The following is a 21,393-nucleotide window of genomic DNA, read 5'->3' on the forward strand; positions in this document are numbered from 1 at the left end:
TCCAGCCTTAGTGCTCTATCCACTGTGCCACCAGTAAGACAGTAAGAGTACATGAATTCTGATGGGAATTGGGGATAGGTTTCTACATTTATGAGTAGAACTGGACTTCTAAGTTTGTATTGGGTCATTTAGACAGAAAAGTAGAAAGGCTTAGGTAGTTTGAAGTTACTGGAATCACGTAATTTTATTTGGAATTTGCAAGAAATTTATTGATAGTTTGGGCAGGTAAATGTAGTTGGCTCTCTGGGTAAAAGTAAAATACGAGACGTTACGTCTGGAATGGAATAGAGAGATCATCTAGTCCGAGTCCTAATTGTATCAGTGATGATGTTATCAGTTTCAGTTTAATATTTGAACTGTCTATGTCACAGGGTTGTTATGAACAGGATGCTTTCTAAACTTTAAGGAGCTGTATAAATGTGTGGTTGTTGCTGTTTTTCCTCTAGCACCTGCCTCGTTGTAGTGACTCTGGATTTTTCAAGGATATGCTAGTGGGGACATAAGCTCTGGCTGCCTGTAATCCCCAATGTAGAAAGGCTTCCTGGGCCAGGTCTGAGTTCCTTAGCAGGAGATTGGCCACCAGGTAATCAATTTGGGAGACATAGCAACTCATGAAACTATCTGACTAAACTAATCTAACCAAACTAAAAATATAGGTTTTTTGAAATATTGTGATTAATCATTTAATTGCACAAATATAGTATAAATATAAGAATTATTATTATTATTAATAATAATAATATTGTGCAGATCCCTACTGGGTATTGTAGTCAAGATGGGAATATAAAATTTTATATGAAGAGATTTTTCTTAAAGACTCAATGCTTTCATAAATGAACTTGGTTTCACACAATATTTCTGGGTACTATAGCTAACTATACTTTTGTATTAATGAGAAACAGGATCAATAATGTTAATTAGCATTTATTCAGCACCTACTTGTGTGCCAGGCACTGGAGATACAAAGAAGGGCAAAAACCAGTCCTTGCTGTCAAGGAACTTGAAGTCTCATGAGGGAGGCAGCATGCAAGCAGCTGTGTACAAACAAGACATGTTTAAAAACAGGATGAATTGGAGGAAGGCACTAGCATTAAGGGAGATTGGAAAAATTTCTCACAGAAAATGGAATTTAGCTGGAAGAAGAAAGCCAGCTGTTGGCCTTGAGGAGGGGAAGAGTGCTCCAGGCTTGGGAGGAACTGCCAGTGAGGACTTCTGGAGTCAGGTTGTATGTCCCTGGAGCACAGGGGATGGAATAGGGGCAGGGGTGGTGTGTGGGAGTGGAAGCTAAAGAAGAGTGGAAAGGTAAAGGGGAGGAGCACATTTGGAAGGACTTTTTTTTAAAAAAAATTTTAATTAATTTATTTTGAATTATCAACAATCACTTCCATAAGCTTTTGAGTTTAAAATTTTTCTCCCTCTCCCTCCTCACCTCCCTCTCCCCAAAACATCACACAATCTGATACAGGCTATACGTATACATTCGTATTAAATATATTTTCACATTAGTGATATTGTAGGTAAGAATTAGAACCAATAGGTGGAACCACCAGAAAGAGGAAACAAAACACAACGAAAGAAAAAAAAATAGCAAATAGTATGCTTCGATGTGCATTCAAACTCCATAGTTCTTTCTTTGGATGTGGGTAGCATTTTCCAACATGAGGCCTTTGGAGATGTCTTAGATCCTTGTATTGCTGAGAAGGGTTAAGTCTATCAATATTAGTCATTGTACAACGTGGCTGTTACCGTGTACAGTGTTCTCCTGGTTCTGCTCACTTCACTCCACATCAGACCATACAAATCTCTCCAGGTTTTTCTGAAGTCGACCTGTTCATCATTTTTTATAGGACAATAGTATTCCATTACATTTATATACCACAACTTGTTCAGCCATTGCCCAATTGATGGGCATCCTCTCAATTTCCAATTCTTTGACACCACAAAAAGAGCTGCTATAAATATTTTTGTACATGTGGGTCCTTTTCCCATTTGTGTGATCTCTTTGGTATATAGCCTGAGAAGTGCTATTGCTGGGTCAGAGGGTATGCACATTTTTATAGTCCTTTGGGCATAGTTCCAAATTGCTCTTCAGAATGGTTGGATCGTTTCACAACTCCACCAACAATGCATTAGTGTCCCAGTTTTCCCCCACATCTTCTCCAACATTTATAATTTTCCTGTTTTGTCATGTTGGCCAGTCTGATAGGTGTGATGTGGTACCTCAGGGTCGTTTTGATTAGCACTTCTCTAATCAATAGTGGTTTAGAACATTTTTTTCATATGGCTAAAGATATCATTGATTTCTTCCTCTGAAAACTGCCTGTTCATATCCTTTGACCATTTATCAATTGGGGAATGACTTATATTCTTATAGATTTGACTTAATTCTCTATGTATTTTAGAAATGAGGCACTTATCAGAGAGACTGGTTGTAAAAATTCTTTCCCACTTTTCTACCTGGAAGGACTTTGAATGCCAAACAGGATTTTACTCTGGGTCCTGGAGATGATAGGGAGCCACTGACATTTATTGAATATTGATGCTGTGGTCAGATCTGCACTTGAGGAAGATCACTTTGACAGCTGAAAGGAGGATGGACTTCAGTGGGCTGAAATTTGAAGCAGGAAGATCTAACAGCAGCTGTTGCAGTATTGAAGTGTTGAGGGCCTGCACCAGGGTGGTGGCAATGTTAGAGGAGAGGACAGGGTGTCTTGGAGAGGTTACAAAGGTAAAGTCGGCAGGCCTTGGTAACAGCTTGGATGTGGGAGATGAGAGAGAGTGAAGAGTTGAGGATGACTCCTAGGTTGTAAGGTGACACTTGGGTGTCAGGAAAAATGATATTGCCCTTGACAGTAATATGAAAGTTCAGACAGAGGTGGGGAGGGTTTAGGGGGAAAGATAATGAGTTCCATTTTGTCATGTTGAGTTTGAGTTGTCCACAGAATATCCAGTTTGAGATGTTTAATAAGCATTTGGAGATATAAGACTGTAGGTCAGCAAAGAAGTGAGGGCTGGGTAAGTAGATCTGAGATATCTGAGTAGAGATGAAAAGAGCACCCACTTCACATATCAGGGATTCATAGGGCTTGGTGGCAAGGGGATCTACCTCAGGAAAGCAGACAGAGGCCAAGAGAGGAGAGAAATGAGGAGACAAGGGGGCCTTAGGGTCATCTCCAGGCCTTTTCCCTGCAGAGCTTGAGTGCTTGCCTAGTATACCTTCTGCTTCACAAGGTAGGCTAAGAGCAGTTAGGTAGAAGAGTCAGAGCAGATCCAAAGTGAAATGGGCTGCTTTGGAAGTAGTAAAGGTTTTTAAGCTGAGACTGAATGACCACTTGCCAGGGATGTAGAATATATCTAGCCCTTTGCTTCGTGATTTTCTGATGGATTTTCCATGTAATAATGCATATTGCAGCTAATCTGTATGTCTTGCTTCTACTAGACTGTAAGCTCTGTGAGGTCAGATGATATTTGTGAAGTGCTTAACATGGTACCTATCATATAGTAGACAAAATAAATGCTAGCAGCTGCTGTTGTTGTTTTCATTGGGTAGCTAGGTGACACAGTGGATAGAGCGCTGAGCCGGGAGTCAGGAAGGCCTGAGCTCAAATCTAGCCTCAGGCACTTACTAGCTGTGTGACCCTGGGTAGGTCATAATCTGTAAAATGAAGATCGTAATAGCACTTACCTTACAGGGTTATTGTGAGGGTCAAATGAGATGATGATTGTCAAGTGCTCAGAACAGTGCCTGGCACAGAGCAAGTGCCCTTCGCTTCCCTTCCCTCCATTTTCTGTTTCACCCCAGTGGCTGAAACAGCACTCCAAACACAGCAGTGGAGGAGATTCTTGGTTAGATAGGAATTGGACTAGATGCCCTCATAGGTAACTTCCAGTTCTTGTGATTCTGTGAATAAATTGGTCTCTTCTCCCTGCCTTCCTTGCTTCCAGGAACTTTCTGCTGGCAAAGAGGACCTCGGGTCCACGCCCCCAAGTTCTAGTCTCCTCTGCTCTCTTCTTTATAAGAAAGCTTGGTTCTGGTGAAAAGGAAGGACTAGTTCTGGCCGTGTTTGAGGCAGACCTTATAGAGAAGTCAGTTTTAGAGGAAGCTAATTTTGAACACAAGAGTGACTCTAACATTTAAGCTTTGAATAAAGTTAATGTTAGAGGCTGATGAGTGATAGAATGGAAATAAAAGAGTGGTTTTGCCTAAAAGGATAAGAACAAGTTATAGGCTCTACAGGTATGAGCAACTCCTACTAAATAGTGAATGGAAGCAGTATGATAGTATAACTATAGATTAAGAAGGCTACTATGCTACTGCCCCCAAGAGAAAGCAACTGGGATGGGTGGGGGAGGCAGCAAGACGGCCTTAGTGTGGACCCATAGTTGCTGGGATTCTTTTTCTGAAATTGGAAAGTTTGACAAACATTTAAGCATCTGCCATGTGTACAGCAGTATGTCAAGCACTGAGATAAACCTAAACTTCATGATAGAATTCTTGCCATCGTGAAGCTTACAGTTTAACAGGAGTTTAGGGTACACATATTAGATACTTCTTCAATACTTAAAGGATATGTGAATTCTTTGGTGCAGGTGTTACCTCCACTGATAGAGATCGAAACTCCTTGGTGTCTTAGCAAATGTTCTCATAAGTTGTTGTGCCTCAAATATTTCTCCTAGGGGCTAGCATTTGGTGACAAGCCTGTCACACTTAGGTTGGTTTTCAGGTGACTGCTATATGGCCACTAGTCCCAAGGCCTCTCCAGTGTGCTGTGGCCTCCTAAAGCTCCCATTCTACTGGCATAACCTGATCTCCGTAGCTCAGTGGAGCCTAGGAGGAGAAGGATTGGTTTTAAATCTCAGATAAGCTTCTCCTCTAGTTGCCCCAGTCTGCGAGCTTCTTCGTTCATAAAATCCATCCCCAGATTTCTACTTCAGTCTTTCGTGCCCTTCAGGGACATTTGTGTTGGGACCTAAACTGATCTGTCAGTAACTCTTTGTTATGTGTTTTTGGAGAAAGAGACTGGTTATATTTGTATATTCGCCCCACCCTGCATCTCAACAGGAAGTGGGTGGATGCTTAAGCCTATAATGAGGCATTCCTGCCTGTGGTTGCTGCCTAGTAGTGAAGACTGCCTGCAACAGTAAATTCATCTTTCTTTAAGCATTTCAATAGCCAGACTCAATTTTTGTAAGCTTGAGTGCCCACCCTCTTTGACTTAAACTGGGAGCGAGGGAGGAATATTTTAGTTTAAATTCCTATAGCCATTTGTGACCCCCCCCCTTGATTAAATGAAATAGCTACTAAAATCTACCAAAAGAAAAACCAGGCTTATAAAACAAACTCCATTTCTTACCTACCCCTGCCCAAAATGCTGTTGTCTGTAGAATACGGAGAATGCAGAAGTCCTAATTGCCACACTTAGAAAAAACCCCACATTCACCCATCCCCTGCCATTGCTAACCAGCATTTTTGGACTGCATTTCAAAGGGGAAATGCTAATGGAGGCTCAGCTCTGGTGGTGATTGTTGCTGTAGCTCTAAGTTCCTTGCTGTTTAGGCAGAGTTGCTGTTGACATCTGCAGGTATCATCAGGGATGACCTGACCTTGGTTCAAGGAAGCTTTATTTTCTTTGGTAAATGGCTTAGAGAAAGGCACCCTTGCAAGAATGATCAGGTACCTATCCTTTTCCCTGACAGTAATAAGAATTCAGAGTTTGGGCTGAAGATAGCATCCCCCATCTCTCCTCTCCTGACTGTTTTTAGGGTTTTGGAACAGGGCAGAGGTTGCCTGGGAATCAGTGAGACAACCAAAGCTGCCTTGACAACTCACCTGAACAAAGCCGGAGACCTTGAATTCTGGGATTGTCTTCCATGAGGTGACTTAGGGCTTAGGCACAGTGTCAAGCCTGAACGTTGTAAGACTTCAGGGATATATCAGGCATCTCTGTATGCCTACAAACACAGGACAGGCTCCAGTGCCCTGTCATGACCCAGAGGGCTCTGGAGCTAGTTCCAATGAAGACTGGGAAGGCCAAGATGTCTTTGGTTTCCAACATTTTCCTTCTGTGTACATAGGCAGAAAATAGCCAAGGAATGGGAAAGGTAGGAAGAATATTTGTGTCTGTAATGGGGAGTGTAGAGCTGGTCAAAAAGTCAGAATTTCCTTGGGGAAGTCCTTTTAGGCTTCAGCTCAGCCTGAGAGATGGGTTAAAAAGCAACAGCAGACAACTCTGGGCCTTTCCTAGGACAACCCTTGTACCTTTTTGGGCCCCCTGCAGGTGCTGGCATCAGGTAAAATAGGCCTAGGGAAAGGACTTAGCAATCTTCAGTATGGTTTAAAGTATAGATTGACCATGTCAGGAGGTGATAGCTTGGGTACACAGAAGAAAATAAAAGTTCTTAAATTTGAATTCATCCAGCATTTATTAAATTCATATTATCTATAAGGCCTTGGGAATACCAGATGAGAGAGAGTTACTTCCCTCAAAAAGTTCACAGTTAAATAAAAGAATGAGACATGCCTACAAATAACTGCAGTTCAAAATAGTAAACTATTAAGTGCCTGAGAGATCAAACCCAATGGCTTAATTGATTCAAGGACAGGAGATAGGGATTCTAGCTGGTGAGGTCAGGAAGAGGCAACATCTGATGACCTAGATGAAGGAGAAAGATGTCCATAGGCAGAGGGGGAGGGGGAAGTGTGGTCCAGACATATGCAAAGGAGTGTGGTAGAAGAAGGTTAAAAGGGCAGGGTGAAGACGAACCCTGGAGGGCCTTGAATGCCAGAGTTCATATTGAACCCAGTTTATATGCCATTGCCTCATGGGGAGGCACAGTAGGGTAGTAGGAAGTTTGGAGGCCTGAGGTTCAGAAGTGGTGTTTTGGCAGCAGCTACATGAAGAGAAGAGTCAGCTGAGGCAGGGAGCCTAGGGCAAGTCTCAGAAGAACCCTGGAGTGGCGACCATGCCGTCAGAAGCTGCCACCAGTAGCTTCACCTGCCTTTCCTGATTGACCAAGTTGTTCGTGTCTCCTCCAGTTCCGTATTTCCTTATGTGGTGTTTCTTCCTAGAGGACGCGAGGTCTTTGAGGGCAAAGCCTGGCTTGGTTTGTCTTTAGATCCCCAGCACTTTGAATAGTACTTGGCACATACAGAGCAGGTGCTGAATTCATGCTCACTGATTGATTGTTGAGGAATAAGGAAATGGATGTCTAGGAGAGGTACATAGCTTGGCCAGGCCCTTATGGATGATGTAGTGTTCCCTCCTTTTCAGCTTTCCCATTCTGTGACTCCACCTGGGCTTCCAGGTTCCCAGCACAGTATTCTAGCTGTTATATCAGACAGCAAAGATTCCAAAGCTGCTCCACACCAAGTTTAATTATGTTTACCCATGGCATAGTCCAGATCCTATAAGCTTTATCTGAACATTAGAATACGTGGCCTGGATTTTTGTTGTTATTGCTGCTGTTCGTTACATACACGGGCCACTTGTTCTGATCCAGGAGGGGTTACTGTGTGGATAATATCAAACAGTAGTCATTACTGTTTGGCTTTGGGAATGTGTAGCATGATTTTTATTTTGTAGCAGGGAATTTTCCTTAAAGAAGTATTTGTTTTGCTTAAGTGAAAATTAAAATATTTTAATTCCTCACGCACATGCCTCATACCAACCTATTGTCAGGAAGGCTGATTTTGGGGGGGTGTGTTAAAAATTGGTTATGGGCAGGCTAGCAGTCTAGTTTATGATAATTCCACACCCAGGAGCCCAGGTCTCCCTGAATGAACAAATACTCGTGCAGGCAGTCTACCATATTTGAGTGTCTGTACCCTGGGTAGGTAGAATAACAGTAAATAAAATAGAATAAAAGTAAAGTGTTTGTGCCACATTGCCTGGTGCTTCAAAGTTGCTGCCCATCAGACATTTGCCCAGACAGTCTGCAATCCACAGTTCCTAATCAGGTATCCAGAGGGAAAGTCTGGAATGAATGTGGTGCCAGTGGCCATGCTCATCTTTACCACATTCCCAGAATTTCCAGGCTGTCTGGGCCATTGGGAGAGGTCAGGACAGCTTCTCAAGTGACACACTGATGTGGCTTCCAGTGGTGACTGAGTTATTCTGGTCCACCCTTGCATTTCTGGTTCTACTGGAAAAGTCAGAAGGTTGAGTGCATGGGAGCCCCCAGGTAGCAGTATATGGGACCCAAGAAGGTTCTTATTTGTATTCCCCTTCTCTTCCTTTTTTTCCCCTCTTCTCTTCTACCAGTAATAGTAGATGACATTGAGATAGTGCTTTATGATTTATACGTGTTCTCATTGGGATTCCCACAGCCCTGTTCTCGTTTTCAGTTCTCACCTCAGTATTTATGGAAACCCAGAAAGCTGGTGACCCTCACTGAGAGCTCGTGTTTCATGTTCCCTGGGTCACAGTGGTTCAAGGAAGTGAAGGGATGGAAGAGATCAACTAAAGGGAGAAGCCTGGGATTCCAGTAAGAAAGGGTCCTAGTTTGGAGAGGAACTTAGCAGAGGAACAGAATGAAAATTATTTACTTACATAGTAGAACAGCATTCAGGAAACACCTCTGCACCCCAAAGATAGGCCCAGCTGCCATGAAATGACTATTAAAGGGAGGTCCAAAGTTATGAGCAAGCAGCTGAATCTCTTGGTTCTTGAGCTGTTGCTGTTGGTGACAGGAAATCTTGTTCCCCAAGCTGTTGGCTTCCTGTTTTATTTTTACTCAGAGCAGATCAGAATGTCCATAACAAGGAGCAGTCTGTTCCAAAGGGTACTGCTCCCCCTTTGAGCCTGAAGGGCTTCATTTTACTTTTTCTGAGTCGGTATCTTGTTAGCTTTTTAGATCTATGATGATCAACTTGGTTTAAACATTTTGTAGCTGGAGCCAGTCTTTCGGTGATTGAATTAGTGTTCCATCTCTGTTTTAAGGCTTTTTGTGTAAGTAAGCATGTGCCTTTGCCTTTTAGAGGAATCCTAGCAATGGAAACTTGGATAAGCTGCTGTGTGCCCTGACTTTTCCCCATTTTTCTGATACAAAGGCCATTAGACAGTGTTAGATTTCATCAGTTTTATAGAATGTGAGAATAGGACCTGGCCATTGTAATTTGACTATAAGTCAAACCCTTTTGGTTCAGAATAAAGCTCTTTCCTACCCTTGTCAAGCTAGGAGCTTGGTAGATGAAGTCTAAAACAATGGCTCTGGGGGGAAGGAGGGGATTTCCTAGGGAAAGGAGCTCATCCAACAGGATGAGAAACAGTCACTGGAAGGTTTCCGTGTTGGCTGGGGATGTTTCCTGCTGTCTCGAGAGCCTTGCTGCCCAGGTGTATTGTGCCTAGACTGGAGGGAGGAAAAGAGATAAAGGGGGGGCAGGGTTGGGAGTCTCACAGCACATTTTGCACAGCGTTGTGTTTGGCATATTGAACAGGCAAATTTTCTTTGACGTTCTTTCATTCTGTCAATTTACAGACTAAACTTTAGTGGTGTTAGTAGATTCTGGCAGCAAGTACTTAGTTGCACATTTAACAGTCCCCCATCAAGGAAAAACTGGAAAGGTTATGTCCTGACGTGTATCAGTGGAAGGGAAAAATCACTATTGGCAGCTTGATTTCATCATGGAGGTACAGATGACAGAAGTCCTTTTTTGATCCTGTACAGTTGGTGGCCTGGAATCTAATCTGTCCTAGTTACCATCCCCCTGCAAGGATGGTGTCTGTGCCATCCAGTGCCTGCTGAATGGGCTTTTCTCTAATCCTAACCCCCCCTTGCCTGCTGAGACAATATTTGGCCTGGGAAATTCTTGCTGCTGTAAGGTGGGTAGGTTTCCAGTGCTGCCGGTATATACCAAGAAGCTGTATAACAGCTAAGTCTTACCCCCCCCCCCAATCTCCCTTTAAATATAGAAAAGGAGTCTGCTTTTTAAAAGACAGGTCAGGGAAGGGAGGATTCTATAAGCTGTTTCAGATCAGAGCAAACGAAAAAAATATCACACAGCCCTAGTGTGCCTGGAATTTGTGGTTGAGTAATACTTTCCTGTTATTTCTTTTTTAGGTTGTTTTTCATCATTCAGAACATTGCCTGAAGCAGGTCCACCATGCCGTTAGTAACGAGGAACATCGAGCCAAGGCACCTGTGCCGTCAGACGTTGCCTAGCGTTACGAGTGAGCTGGAATGCAAGACCAACATCACCCTGGCAAATGTCATTCGACAGCTGGGCAGCCTGAGTGAGTACCGCAGAGAGCCTGCGCTCTGCCCTCAGGGGTCGTTGGTGCTCTTGATTTTGTTCCCTTTTCCTCCCATGTTCCTATTTCTCCCCCATCTGCCTTCCCTAGGTAGTGCAAAAATATATTTATTTATTTTCCCCCCAAAAGAGAGTTCCTTTTGAGTACAGATTTCTTCCCTTCAGTCCTCTCCTCACTGCCACCCCCTTCCCTTCTCTTTCCTGCCTCCCCCCACCCCTCATCACCCCACCTGCTTCAGAAGACATCCGTGGGCAGGGTGGTAGGAAGGGCTGCAGCAGGACTGCAGATGGAATGACAGAGCAGAATTCGGTGTTGAAAGTGGGAGGTTCACAGAGTGGCATCTTGGGTCGAAGAGTGTGCCTGGGATTGCAAGAGCTGTTTGATGGAGCCTGACTCTGTTGAAGCCTCAAACGTTCCCATCGTCCTCATCTCTTTGTTTCCCTTCCCCTCCCTTTCACAGAGGTAGAAAGTCAGCTTGTGTACTAGCTTGTGCATCTCTCTCTCTCTCTCTCTCTCTCTCTCTCTCTCTCTCTCTCTCTCTCTCTCTCTCTCTCTCTCTCTCTCCCCCCCCTCCTTTCTCCTCTCTCTCTCTCTCTCCATTCTCTTTCTCTCTCCTCTTTTCCTTCTCCTCCCATCCCTCTCTCTTACACACACAGATATGGCCTCTCTTGGCCATCCTGTGTCATAGGCCCTAAGGTCTGAAAGTTCAGGGTACAAATTACTTCTGCAGTCTCTGGGGAGTTTTAAGAGTTTTGCAAGCTATATGTGGTAATTGTAACTACAGCTAGTCCACTGTCTTATCTGAGGCTGAGGGAAAATCACCTTGATAGTCACTTTTATTTCATTTTTTTTAATTGACAGAAATGAATGAATCTTGCCCTGGGTGGGGTGCATGTGTGCATGCATGTGATTCAGATTTCATTCTAAATCGACTTTGTTTGCTTGATGCCATGATCTGGGAGTGGCAAGTGTTTTGATAGGCTTTGCAGTTGTCTGGTGCCACTACTGCTCCCATGAATACCTCAGCTGAAATGCCATTTTGGTGATCTCCCTTAGCAAACATATCTTCATGAATCATTGCAAATACCCCTCCTACTGCATCAGGGCCATGGGTGAACAGACTGGAATATCACTAAAGCCTATGTTCCCCCAGATAGTAATAGGTCCTGCCTTTAGAATAGCCAGCTGCAGAGACCCTGCTCTGTGGTCAGGTGATCTATGAGCTCTGAGATTCCTAAACTGTCATCTCGCCCAGGGGTGATTTCAGTTGATGGAGGGCTTAAGAAACTATAGGTGGGGCCTAGGAAAGATACAAAACCTTGACTCCTTGCTTCACACAAAAGAACATTGCCAGGAGGTACACGATGCTTGTTAAGAGGAGCATGCTCCAAAGCAGTGGAGAGCTTTACCTGGTCTTAAAGGCATCAGTTCTGCCTTGATAAAACTGAGAAAGCTGAGCAAACACTGGACTTCTGGGCTTGGCCCTGGTCACATTCTGGCTCCGCTGTTGTGTCCTGCTCTCTGCTGATGACCTTGCTCTGTGCAGGCTACCCTGCTGAGCAATGGGGTGTGTGACTCTCACTTGGAATAATAGAGTATCATACCTTGAAAGAACCTTTGAGACCATCTGGTCCAATCTCCTTATTTGCAGAGGACAACGTAGAGCCCCTGAGAGGCTGTGACTTGTCCCAAGTCATCTAGTGTGTAAGAGGCAGAACTGGCCCACAAATACCGGCCTCCTGCTCCTTTCACTGCACTAGGCTGCTCCCCTGAAAGCAAATACCACTTGTGCTTTGCATTTGTTTTCCCATTAGTGTGGGGATGGCTGGGTTACACAGAGCCGTCCATACTTGCTCACCCCCTCCCCCTTGTGACCAACAGTATGCATTTATGAGGCCTGGCCAGGCACAGGATGGAGTCTTGGCCCTGAGTAGTGAAGCTAAATGGCCTGCACAAGAATCAGATCCATGAGTTTGGCCTCAGTAAGCACTGTACTCTGACGAGAGCTGCTGCATCTGATAGAGAAATTTTAATTGGGTTAACTATTAAAGAGCAGGACTCCAAATTCCATAATCTGGCTTCTGTAACTGACCCATAGGACCTACTATGATCAACAGTCTTTATAGTAGGTTTGCACTATTTTGAATAATTATTGTAGTTGTGGCTACTTTGTTAACACATCTTTGTTAGCTTATTGGCTAGTTAGGACCCAGGACAAATCCTGATAAAATTGTACTTGCGGCAAAACCCAATACCTTTTAGGAGGTATTGTAGGAGACTGTCAAGTGAAGAAGATTCAGATCCGGTGTTTGGTATATGGCCTGATTGAACCATCTATCCTGATTGCTGAATGAATGAATGAATGAATGACTTGCTAATTTTAGTGTGGCTTTTGGTTTTCTCTTCATTTACCAAATATCAGCGTTTTGTTTTTGAAGGTTGGTCCTTGAAGGACAAGGAGGTTAAATTGATGGTTGGAATTACATTTGAAAACTCTCTCAAGCCTTAGGTCTTTAATATTTTGCTTTCCTCCCAGATATGCCAATATTGTGTGACCTAAGGATTCTGATTGTGATTCTCTGCCAGGCTTTATTTTCTGTATCAGTCTTAGCTGTAAATGCTATAATAATGTAGTAGTATTCTCTTCCTCCTCTACCATCTCCCCAAACCCCAGACACTTTTTCCTTTTTGAGAGCAGGAAAATCCGAGCTAACCTAACCAGATTGACTCAAGAAGTCAGTGAGTAAGCATTTATTAAGCACCACTCTGCTAAGCACTAGGGATACAAATAAAGGCCAAAAAGAGGCCCCCTCTCCAGGAGCTCACAGTCTAGTAGCTTATAAACAAGCTAGGGACAGGATAAGTGGAAGATCATCAATAGAAGGAAGGCACTGGCATTAAGAACCAGGAATGGCTTCTTGGAGAAGGAGCTATTTTAGCTGGGACTTGAAGGGAGCTAGGGAGGCCAGAGTATGGAGGTGAGAAGAGGGAGAATTCCAGACGCAGAAGGGCCAGTAAAAATGCCTGGAGTCAGGTGATAGAGATGTTTTGTGCTAGGAACAGCAGAAAGAAGTGTGTCACTGGGTCTTCGAGTTCATGGGGCAAGGAGAAGGGGGTGGTTCTGAAAGACTTTGAATGCCAAAGTATTTTATGTCTGATCCTGGAGGTGATAGGGTAGCTATCTGGGACTTAACTGAATGAGTCAGACCTGTTTGACCTCTGAGGAGTAGGTGGACTGTAGTGGGAAAAGCCTTGAAGCAGAGAGATTCAGCAGCAGCAGGCTACTGCCATAGTCCAGGCAGGAGGCAGTGAGCTCAGGTGGTTAGCACACAGGCCTTTGGATCCCAGGGGTTGACGTTGGGGGAGTTTGGGGGTTTTGTTCTTGTGCAATTTTTTTTTTTTTGGTGAGGGCAGAGTTTGGACAGTTGTGTGGGTAACAGCTATGGTCATGAACTGTTTTCCATATAGTTGCTCATTTCTGTGCTTTAGCCTTCTAATTACAATTTTCCATTACCTGAAGGAGCTCATACAATGTGGGTTTTATGGAACTTAGCTGTTTTATAGACAGGGATCAGGCACAGTTTACTTTGCAGAAATGCAGAGTGTTAGCCTGATTTGAGATCTTTGAGCCTGGCAGTTTACCATGGTTGTTTAGACCCCCAGACCATTCAGTATGCAAGAACTTGTTCTTTCCCTGATTAGAAACCCCTTGTTGAATTGAGTTCCTCAGCAATTCTGAACTTGTGGTGGATTAGTCTTCTTACCCTTTAGGTTATATAAGCAAAGTGAGCTACATTTCACCCTAAAGATGCAGTTTAGCTCCTTTTTAACTAATTTTTCTGCTAGACTTTGAACTTGTATAGAGTATCATTTAAAAGCTAGGAATTGGAGCTTGTACTTTGGACAGTCGTCAAAGTAATTATCACTATTCATTTGTTTCTGGTCACTTTTATTCCTGCCTTACTTTTGGATGTAGCTTGCATAATATACTTAAAAAGACATTCACCACTTTGCCTCCTTGACTTCTCATTCCTAATAAGGGTGTGTGTGTGTGTGTGTGTGTGTGTGTGTGTGTGTGTGTGTGTGTGTGTGACACATAGAGACAGATTTGGAGTGACAAGAGGGAGAGAGGCAGCATTAAATTGCCAGTTTGTTTCTCTGGTTGGTGGCTCTTCTTAGGTCCAAGATTTAAAGGAAAGAAACCTATTTCTTTTTTTAAGGGGGAGAAAAAAAGACAAGAGATCAATCACTAGTGTGCTGTTTTTCAGGAAACATACCAACTTTTCTTTTATTCCTTGGGATGCAGATTTGAAGAAATGCTCTGAAGCATGCTAAATTATAAAATCCAAATTTCACCTGTTAGAGGAAGCTGTATTTTAGATTGTGTTGGTCTATAGAAAATCTTTCAAAGACACCACAACTTGGTCCTGTGTGATATACTTCTGAGGGTTTTTTGAGCAAGTGACCTCCAGTTTTGCATGCTAGTTAGAAGCACCAAGAAGACGACAACTAATAACTGTCTCCCCCAGACTTGTCTCTTTCAGTAGCCCAGCAAGGTGGTAAGAGTTCAGTAGAATGTGCAGGCATGCAGTTGGCTCTCAGACCTTTCAGTGTCAACTCTTAATTCTTCAGAGTTTATTCAGTTTGCTTTGAGTTTCATGACTTGCTCAGAAATTGCTCAGAAGGCTCCATTAGTTTTAGAATATCTGCTTGCTGCCCACTCGGTAGGGGTGATCTCAGTCTATACTGGCTAGCCTTCCTAAGCAGTAGCAGGCAGAATTGTGATAGATAGATATGTGGAGAATGACTTGTTCATTTGTAACCTGATTCCTCTGCTGTTTCCAGGTAAATTTGCAGAGGACATTTTTGGAGAGCTCTTTACTCAGGCAAATACCTTTGCCTTCCGGGTGAGCTCTCTAGCTGAGAGGGTTGACCGCCTACAAGTTAAAGTCACTCAGCTGGATCCCAAGGAGGAAGAAGGTAAGGAAGCTGAGCTCAGCACTTGCATGCCCAGCTGAGGAGTGCCATGCCAAGCTTTTTTCTTTTTCTGATTTCCAGAAAGGTGGAAGGAAAAGAAAGTTCCCAAAATCTGTGGCATTTTACTTTAAAATGACACTGGCCAGGCAGGGGTGCTGAGACCTCTTTAGTTCAGCAAATTCCACGCCCCAGCCCCAGCCCCATACTCTTCTCCCCACGATCCACTTCTCTAAAGAGACTTTGTAGGTTCCAATAGAGTGACTCTTGAGGAAGATGCTGCTGGAGCCAGCCATGTTGCAGACCTCTAGGTTGTCTCGTTTTGTTCAGTTGTGAAATGGCCGGCCTGCAGACAGCCTTGTGGGGCTTCCCAAGAGGGCCAGGGAAGAAGAACCTGGCTCTAATCAGCTGCTGCAACGCAGTGGAACAGCTTGGGCTTCAGTGACTGGCGTGACTCAGTCAGTGTTTGCTTCACTGCAGTTCTTCCATTTTCTAATGCCTTCCTCCCATTTTCTCCCAGTGTCACTGCAAGGGATTAACACACGAAAGGCCTTCAAAAGCTCCACGACTCAAGACCAGAAGCTTTTCGACAGGGCCTCCCTCCCAGTGCCTGTCCTGGAAACATATAACACTTGTAACGCACCTCCACCCCTCAACAATCTGTCCTCGTACAGGTAACAGCTCCGTAATCAGTAGCCTTGTGGCAGCCGAGAGGTAGCCGTGGAGAAAGTCTCCTGGACTGGATTAGCTGTAAAGAACAAAAGATTGCTCATCATTGGAGAGGAGCCAAAGGCAGCTAGAGCTGAAGCTGACATATAAGCAGAATTACTCATTTTTGTAGTTTCATTTTAAAAATCTCTAATAATAATAACTTGGATTTATATAGCACTTTACAGCATCCAGTACTTTGTTGAAGCAGCATGGAATAGTGGGTGGAAGGTTGGATTTGTGACCTTGGGCAAGTTACTTAACCTTTACAGGCCCCAGGTAACTTTTAGAGGTATGAGCTACAGAACATGTACCAGCTTGCAAGGAGCTTCCATACCAGGGAATTCCTCAGATCAGTGAGATCACAGGGCCAGTCCCTGTCCCTAACCCTTTATAGTTTATCTATATCATAGCCTTGGAAGATGTGATTATTATTCCATTTTATGACTTAGGACATTGGGACTTGAAGAGGTAAAGCTGACTTGCCCATGATTACACAGCTAATAAGATCAAGGTTTCAAGCCCAGGTTACCTTTCCCTGTCTTCCTTTTTCTAGGTTTATGTGCTGAAATCTTGCTCTAATCCTCCTCTAAATAAGTAGATTCAGGTATAAATAGGACTGAGCTGTCTTGGGCCACACCCAAAGAAGGTCCTCTTCCTCCTGCTCCTCCTCCTCCTCCTCTTCCTCCTCTTCCCCCTCTTCCCCTTTATGTTACACTTTGGGGTTTGAAATTCCCTTTTATCATAACAACCCCGTGGGAATGGTTAGCTGCTTATTGGGTCCTACTATAGGAATTGACTGCTGGGTTCTCTGAGAGGTACCTGTTAGAATCTAGGAATACATGCAGCCAGATTGGTTTCTGAGCATCCTGTCTAGAGTTTCCCCTCTAAGTATGTCTGCTTTTAGGGGTGGGACTTGAAATGGAAGACAGCTCTATAGTCAGCACAAAGCTCTTTCCTTCCATCAGTCTCATAGTGTTGGCATCTTACAGGAAGGCACCGAAGCAGGGGGAAGAATAGGAATATTTATCTTGCCCACATCCATAAATATCTTTTGAACAGGTAAAAAGTAATTACAGATAGCTGGAGGCAGATGTCTTCCATGAGACATGGATGTACTGCAAAGCAGCAGTGTGTGTATGTACTTGTAAAACTCAAGGACATTGGCCTGATTTAGGGAGCTTGGAGTTAGGGACATTATAGTTTCTCAAACAGTAAAGGATTACTTCAGGTTCTCATGTGCTACTCTCGGTTTAGTCCCGAAGCTCCCATTAGACAGTTGATTGGCTTTGGGGGGGAGATGGGCTACCTGCTTTTTGATGCCACCGCATACTGTTGGAGGCTCTAGGCAAAGGAGGAGCTCCAGAGAGCTTTTAAAAATGGGATTTCATTTGTCGATATACACAGCTCTGGGTCGTTTTAGCCAGCTCTTCGTTATTGACACACAGAGTACTACACACTTACATTTAGTGCTTTGTAATTTGCACTTTTGCCAAAATTATTTCATTTGATCCTTTCAACAACTTTGTGCAGTTGGCAAGACATGTATTGTTATACCTACAATTTGTGGAGGTGGAAACTGAAGTACCCAGACTATAACAGCTAGTGAGTTGTAAGTCACAGACCCAAGACTAGAATTCTGCTCAGGTCTCCTGATGACACTTCTTCTCTTTTCCATGACACTACCATTGCCTAAGAGAAGACCAATCCAAACAGCAAAAAATATAAAAGTAATTTTTTTTTACTTTGCAATTTGTTATATGTTTAGGTTTTTTTCATCCCCTGGCAAAATTATAGAGTTGGAAGGGACCTCAGCTGACATCTAGTGGAACCCATACCTGAAAGGAATTGTCACTATAACAAGTGATTACATAACCTCTTCTTGAAAGCCCCCAAGGAGAAGGAAACTATCACTTCCACAGGCAGCCCAGCCCGCTTTTTTGGACATTTGTAATTGTTAGGAATATCCTTTCTGATTCTTTTTTGACCTAAGCTAATAGTAGAATGGGTTTTTGTTACCTAAATGCACATTGTCAGGGCAGAGTGGCCTCAGATGTGTGCCGGGGGAAAGGAAAAACAGCCCGGGATGTACGTTTTAATGATGACACCTCATAGATCCTTATACTTGCCACTAGAATTGATAGTTAAATTTTGTGATTAGAAGATTGGCTGTGATTACGTTTGGTGGCTAAAAGGATGCTGGTCACTTACAGAAAAGGATGTGGCTACAGTGGCAGTCTAGACTAAACTAGAGGTTGTGCCTGGTGAGAACTGGGTGAAGGAGCAAGAGATGCTTAATAGAGTTCTTCTGAGGAGATGTGAGAGCTGCTTCTGAGCATCTGAAGGGATCTCATGTAAAAGGCTGGTCCCAGAGGCCAGAACCAGGAACAATTAGAGGAAGATATAGAGAAGCCAGTGTCAACTTTGGGTAAGGAAAACCTTCCTAGAAGGGAGATCCATCCAAAACTAGGATGGCCTGCCTCGGGAGGTAGCGAGTGCCCTTTTGTTGGCTGTTCTGGAGAGGAGACTGTCGACTACGTGGTGAGGTTGTTGGACTAGGTGACCTCAGGTCCCTCCTCATTCGGGGAAGTTTCACTTGTAGTTGTAGATCATACTTCCTGTCTCTTAGGTTTGGGCATATGAAATTGAAATGGATGAAACCATAGGGACAGGCCTAGGGAATTCCAGTAGTAGAAATTGTCTCCCTTGTCTGCTGAGATACATTCTCCTTGGTAGATCTCACACCCAGGTAGGTCACAGGAGTTATCTGCAATGCCTTGTTGCCATATAGGACATCTCCCTGACTTTTATGTGTCAAAATCAAAGTTGTTGCTTTTGATAAAACTCCATCAGTGATGTTGGACTACTGGGTCTTGAAAGTGAGGATAATATCTGTTAAAAATGTGACAGAGGGCTGTCCTCCAGTGGCAGAGGAATACAAGATGAGCATTCATTCATTTGGGTGACTTGCCTCTAGCTTGGAAGTGTTGAGGATGTCGGATTTGGTTGGGAGTCTGTCCGCTGACAGTCACTTGTCTTTATTTCTATCCCAGAGATGATGGCAAAGAAGCCCTCAAATTCTACACAGACCCTTCGTACTTCTTTGATCTTTGGAAGGAGAAGATGCTTCAGGACACCAAGGACATCATGAAAGAGAAGAGGAAACACAGGGTGAGGAGAGGGAAGGGGAGGCAGCCATAGGGGAGTGATCAGGCCAGGTGTGGCTTTCACCAAAGCACAATCCATTTGAAAGTACAAGTCAATTCTAACGAGGTTTTTCCCCCAACACTATTAACAATGCAGTTGATTCAAGAGAACTCTTTAGAAATGAACTTTTCTCTTCACAGTGTTCGTTTTTCCTGACTCTGCTAGACACAGAAGCCTGGGCTGGCCCATTCACCTTTCACTTTGGTAGCTTCTTTCTCCAGGAGCAGCACAAGGCCCCCAGTGTTGGTCTGCAGCAGGAGCAGCTTAACCCCTTTGCTCCTGAGAATAGAGCTGCCTTGGCTCAAACCTAGTTCTTGCCCCTACCTCTCTTCTGTCCGTTGTTTGTGAGCTATGTCCTAATGACACCATTAGTGTGGCTGTTGGGATGCCTGGGCATGAGCCCCCTGGCAAGTGCAACAGGATTGACTGGTTACCTGGCCCCAGACAGCTGCTGCGAGCCTGCTTCTTGTTTCTTCCCATTGGCTCTGGGGGCACAGTTAATCATGAGAGACTGGTTTTTATTTTTATTGTTATAACAACTCACATTTCTCTAGGACTTGGCACCTTCCTGTTTATAAAGTACCTTCTTCACAACCCTCCTATGATGTAAAGAGTGCAAGTATTAGTCCCATTTTACAGAGTTACATGGCAGAACCTGGTAGAACCAGGTTTCTTGACTGGGTCCAGTGACTTTTCACAACATTGTATCAAGCAAACGCCCTAACCCTTATAGCATCAATATACCTGGTACATATGTATCTGTGTCCGTATGCTGTTGTGTGCTGAGGACTGTAGTTGGGCAGGTAGCTAGCTGTCTGTACACATGGATATAGGCCTGAGTCTCAGTGAGTGGCATCAGTACCTGGAGTCTTATATAGTTCTGGGCTTTTCCTTTGCTTTTGTCATTCCAGAAAGAAAAGAAGGATAATCCCAATAGAGGAAATGTCAACCCGAGGAAAATCAAAACCCGTAAGGAGGAATGGGAGAAACTGAAGATGGGACAGGAGTTTGTAGAGTCCAAAGAAAAACTGGGGCCTTCTGGGTGAGTAAGCCCCAAGGCTTTGAGTGTTGGTGAAGTTTGGCTTGTAGTTGTTTGAGGGTCAGGGTGACTCCAGCCCCACTCTGGGTGCCGATGAGTGGCAGAAGAGGCCCAGCTGAGAGCACTGACATGTCACCTTTACTGCTGTGGTGGCCTTGCTGTGGAGAAGTCCACTGTTCATAGTGACACTGAGGGCATCGAAAGATCCCCTAAAGTGGTCTCTGCAGGCCTTTCCTTCTGCAGGATCCGTGATTCTGAGGGCGACTCATTCTGGCTTTGTCTTGCCTCGGAGCTGGGTCCTTGGTGAAGGAGTGGGGAGGGCTGCAGGCAGGCAGGGTGGGTGGAGAACACTGCCGCCTAACACAAACTGGGCTTTGTCTGGATGAGGAGAGGGACCAGGGCACTGAATGCTGACTTCTGAGACAGTGGAGGAAAGGTCAGAAGGTCAGACTGCCATGATTCACACTGCATGTCCCTTCCGGGAAAAAGTTGGACAGTGGTCTGACCCATTCCTCAGAACCAAATTGTGTGTGTGTGTGTGTGTGTGTGTGTGTGTGTGTGTGTGTGTGTGTACACATATACACACTCTAGAACTCTGACCTTGGAGTCAAGAGGACCTGAGTTCAAATCTGGCCTCAGGCACTTGACACTATTAGCTATGTGACCCTGGTTGCCTCACCAAAAAGCAATAAAATAAAATAAAATGAAAATGGAAAAAAATATATATATACACACACAGTCATACATATATACATATATACACACACACACACACATACACACATATACACACACTCTCGCTCACATGCGCAAGTGGTTGGAAGTCAGGTTTCTGACCTTGGGGACTTTGAAAGCCCAGGCACTGTGTCCTGATCAGCAGTACCGTCCTTTCCATTTTTCCTCTCCAGGTGTCACACCCTGGCTGTCAGAGAGCCTGATACCAGGTAGGTGTCTCAGAGACAAAAGGAAAGGCTTGAGTTGTTCTTGCTTCTAGGGATGACTCTGCTGTGGAAACCTTGAGTTTTGAAATTGTCACTCTTTGCATTTTTCTTCCTGAAATTAAAAGATTTGTTTTAAAGAGTGATAAGCATGGCAGGAGAAGAAAATTAATTTCTCTGTGGGGAAATTGGCAGCTAGGTGATGCAGTGCATAGAGCACTGGCCTTGGAGTTAGGAAGACTCATCTTCCTGAGTTCAAATGTGGCCCCAAACACTT

General features: G+C 44.0%; 1 protein-coding gene across 3 annotated transcripts in view; it reads left to right on the forward strand.

Annotated features, from left to right (window-relative positions):
• Positions 1-21,393, forward strand: part of WASF2 (WASP family member 2) — an 82,151-nt gene that overhangs the window by 46,776 nt on the left and 13,982 nt on the right. For 2 of the 3 annotated variants that reach the window (XM_020983259.2, XM_020983260.2), the window contains exons 2-7: positions 10,060-10,232; positions 15,096-15,230; positions 15,745-15,898; positions 18,986-19,103; positions 20,051-20,181; positions 21,087-21,122. In XM_020983259.2, coding sequence (XP_020838918.1) covers positions 10,103-10,232; positions 15,096-15,230; positions 15,745-15,898; positions 18,986-19,103; positions 20,051-20,181; positions 21,087-21,122 — 704 coding nt within the window. In that variant the 5' untranslated portion in view covers positions 10,060-10,102. The remainder of the gene's footprint in view (positions 1-10,059; positions 10,233-15,095; positions 15,231-15,744; positions 15,899-18,985; positions 19,104-20,050; positions 20,182-21,086; positions 21,123-21,393) is intronic. The other variant, XM_020983261.2, reaches the window with a different exon arrangement.

The sequence above is a fragment of the Phascolarctos cinereus genome, unplaced genomic scaffold, assembly GCF_003287225.1.
Source record: "Phascolarctos cinereus isolate Bilbo 61053 unplaced genomic scaffold, phaCin_HiC Scaffold_726;HRSCAF=1367, whole genome shotgun sequence".
Lineage (NCBI taxonomy): Eukaryota > Metazoa > Chordata > Mammalia > Diprotodontia > Phascolarctidae > Phascolarctos > Phascolarctos cinereus.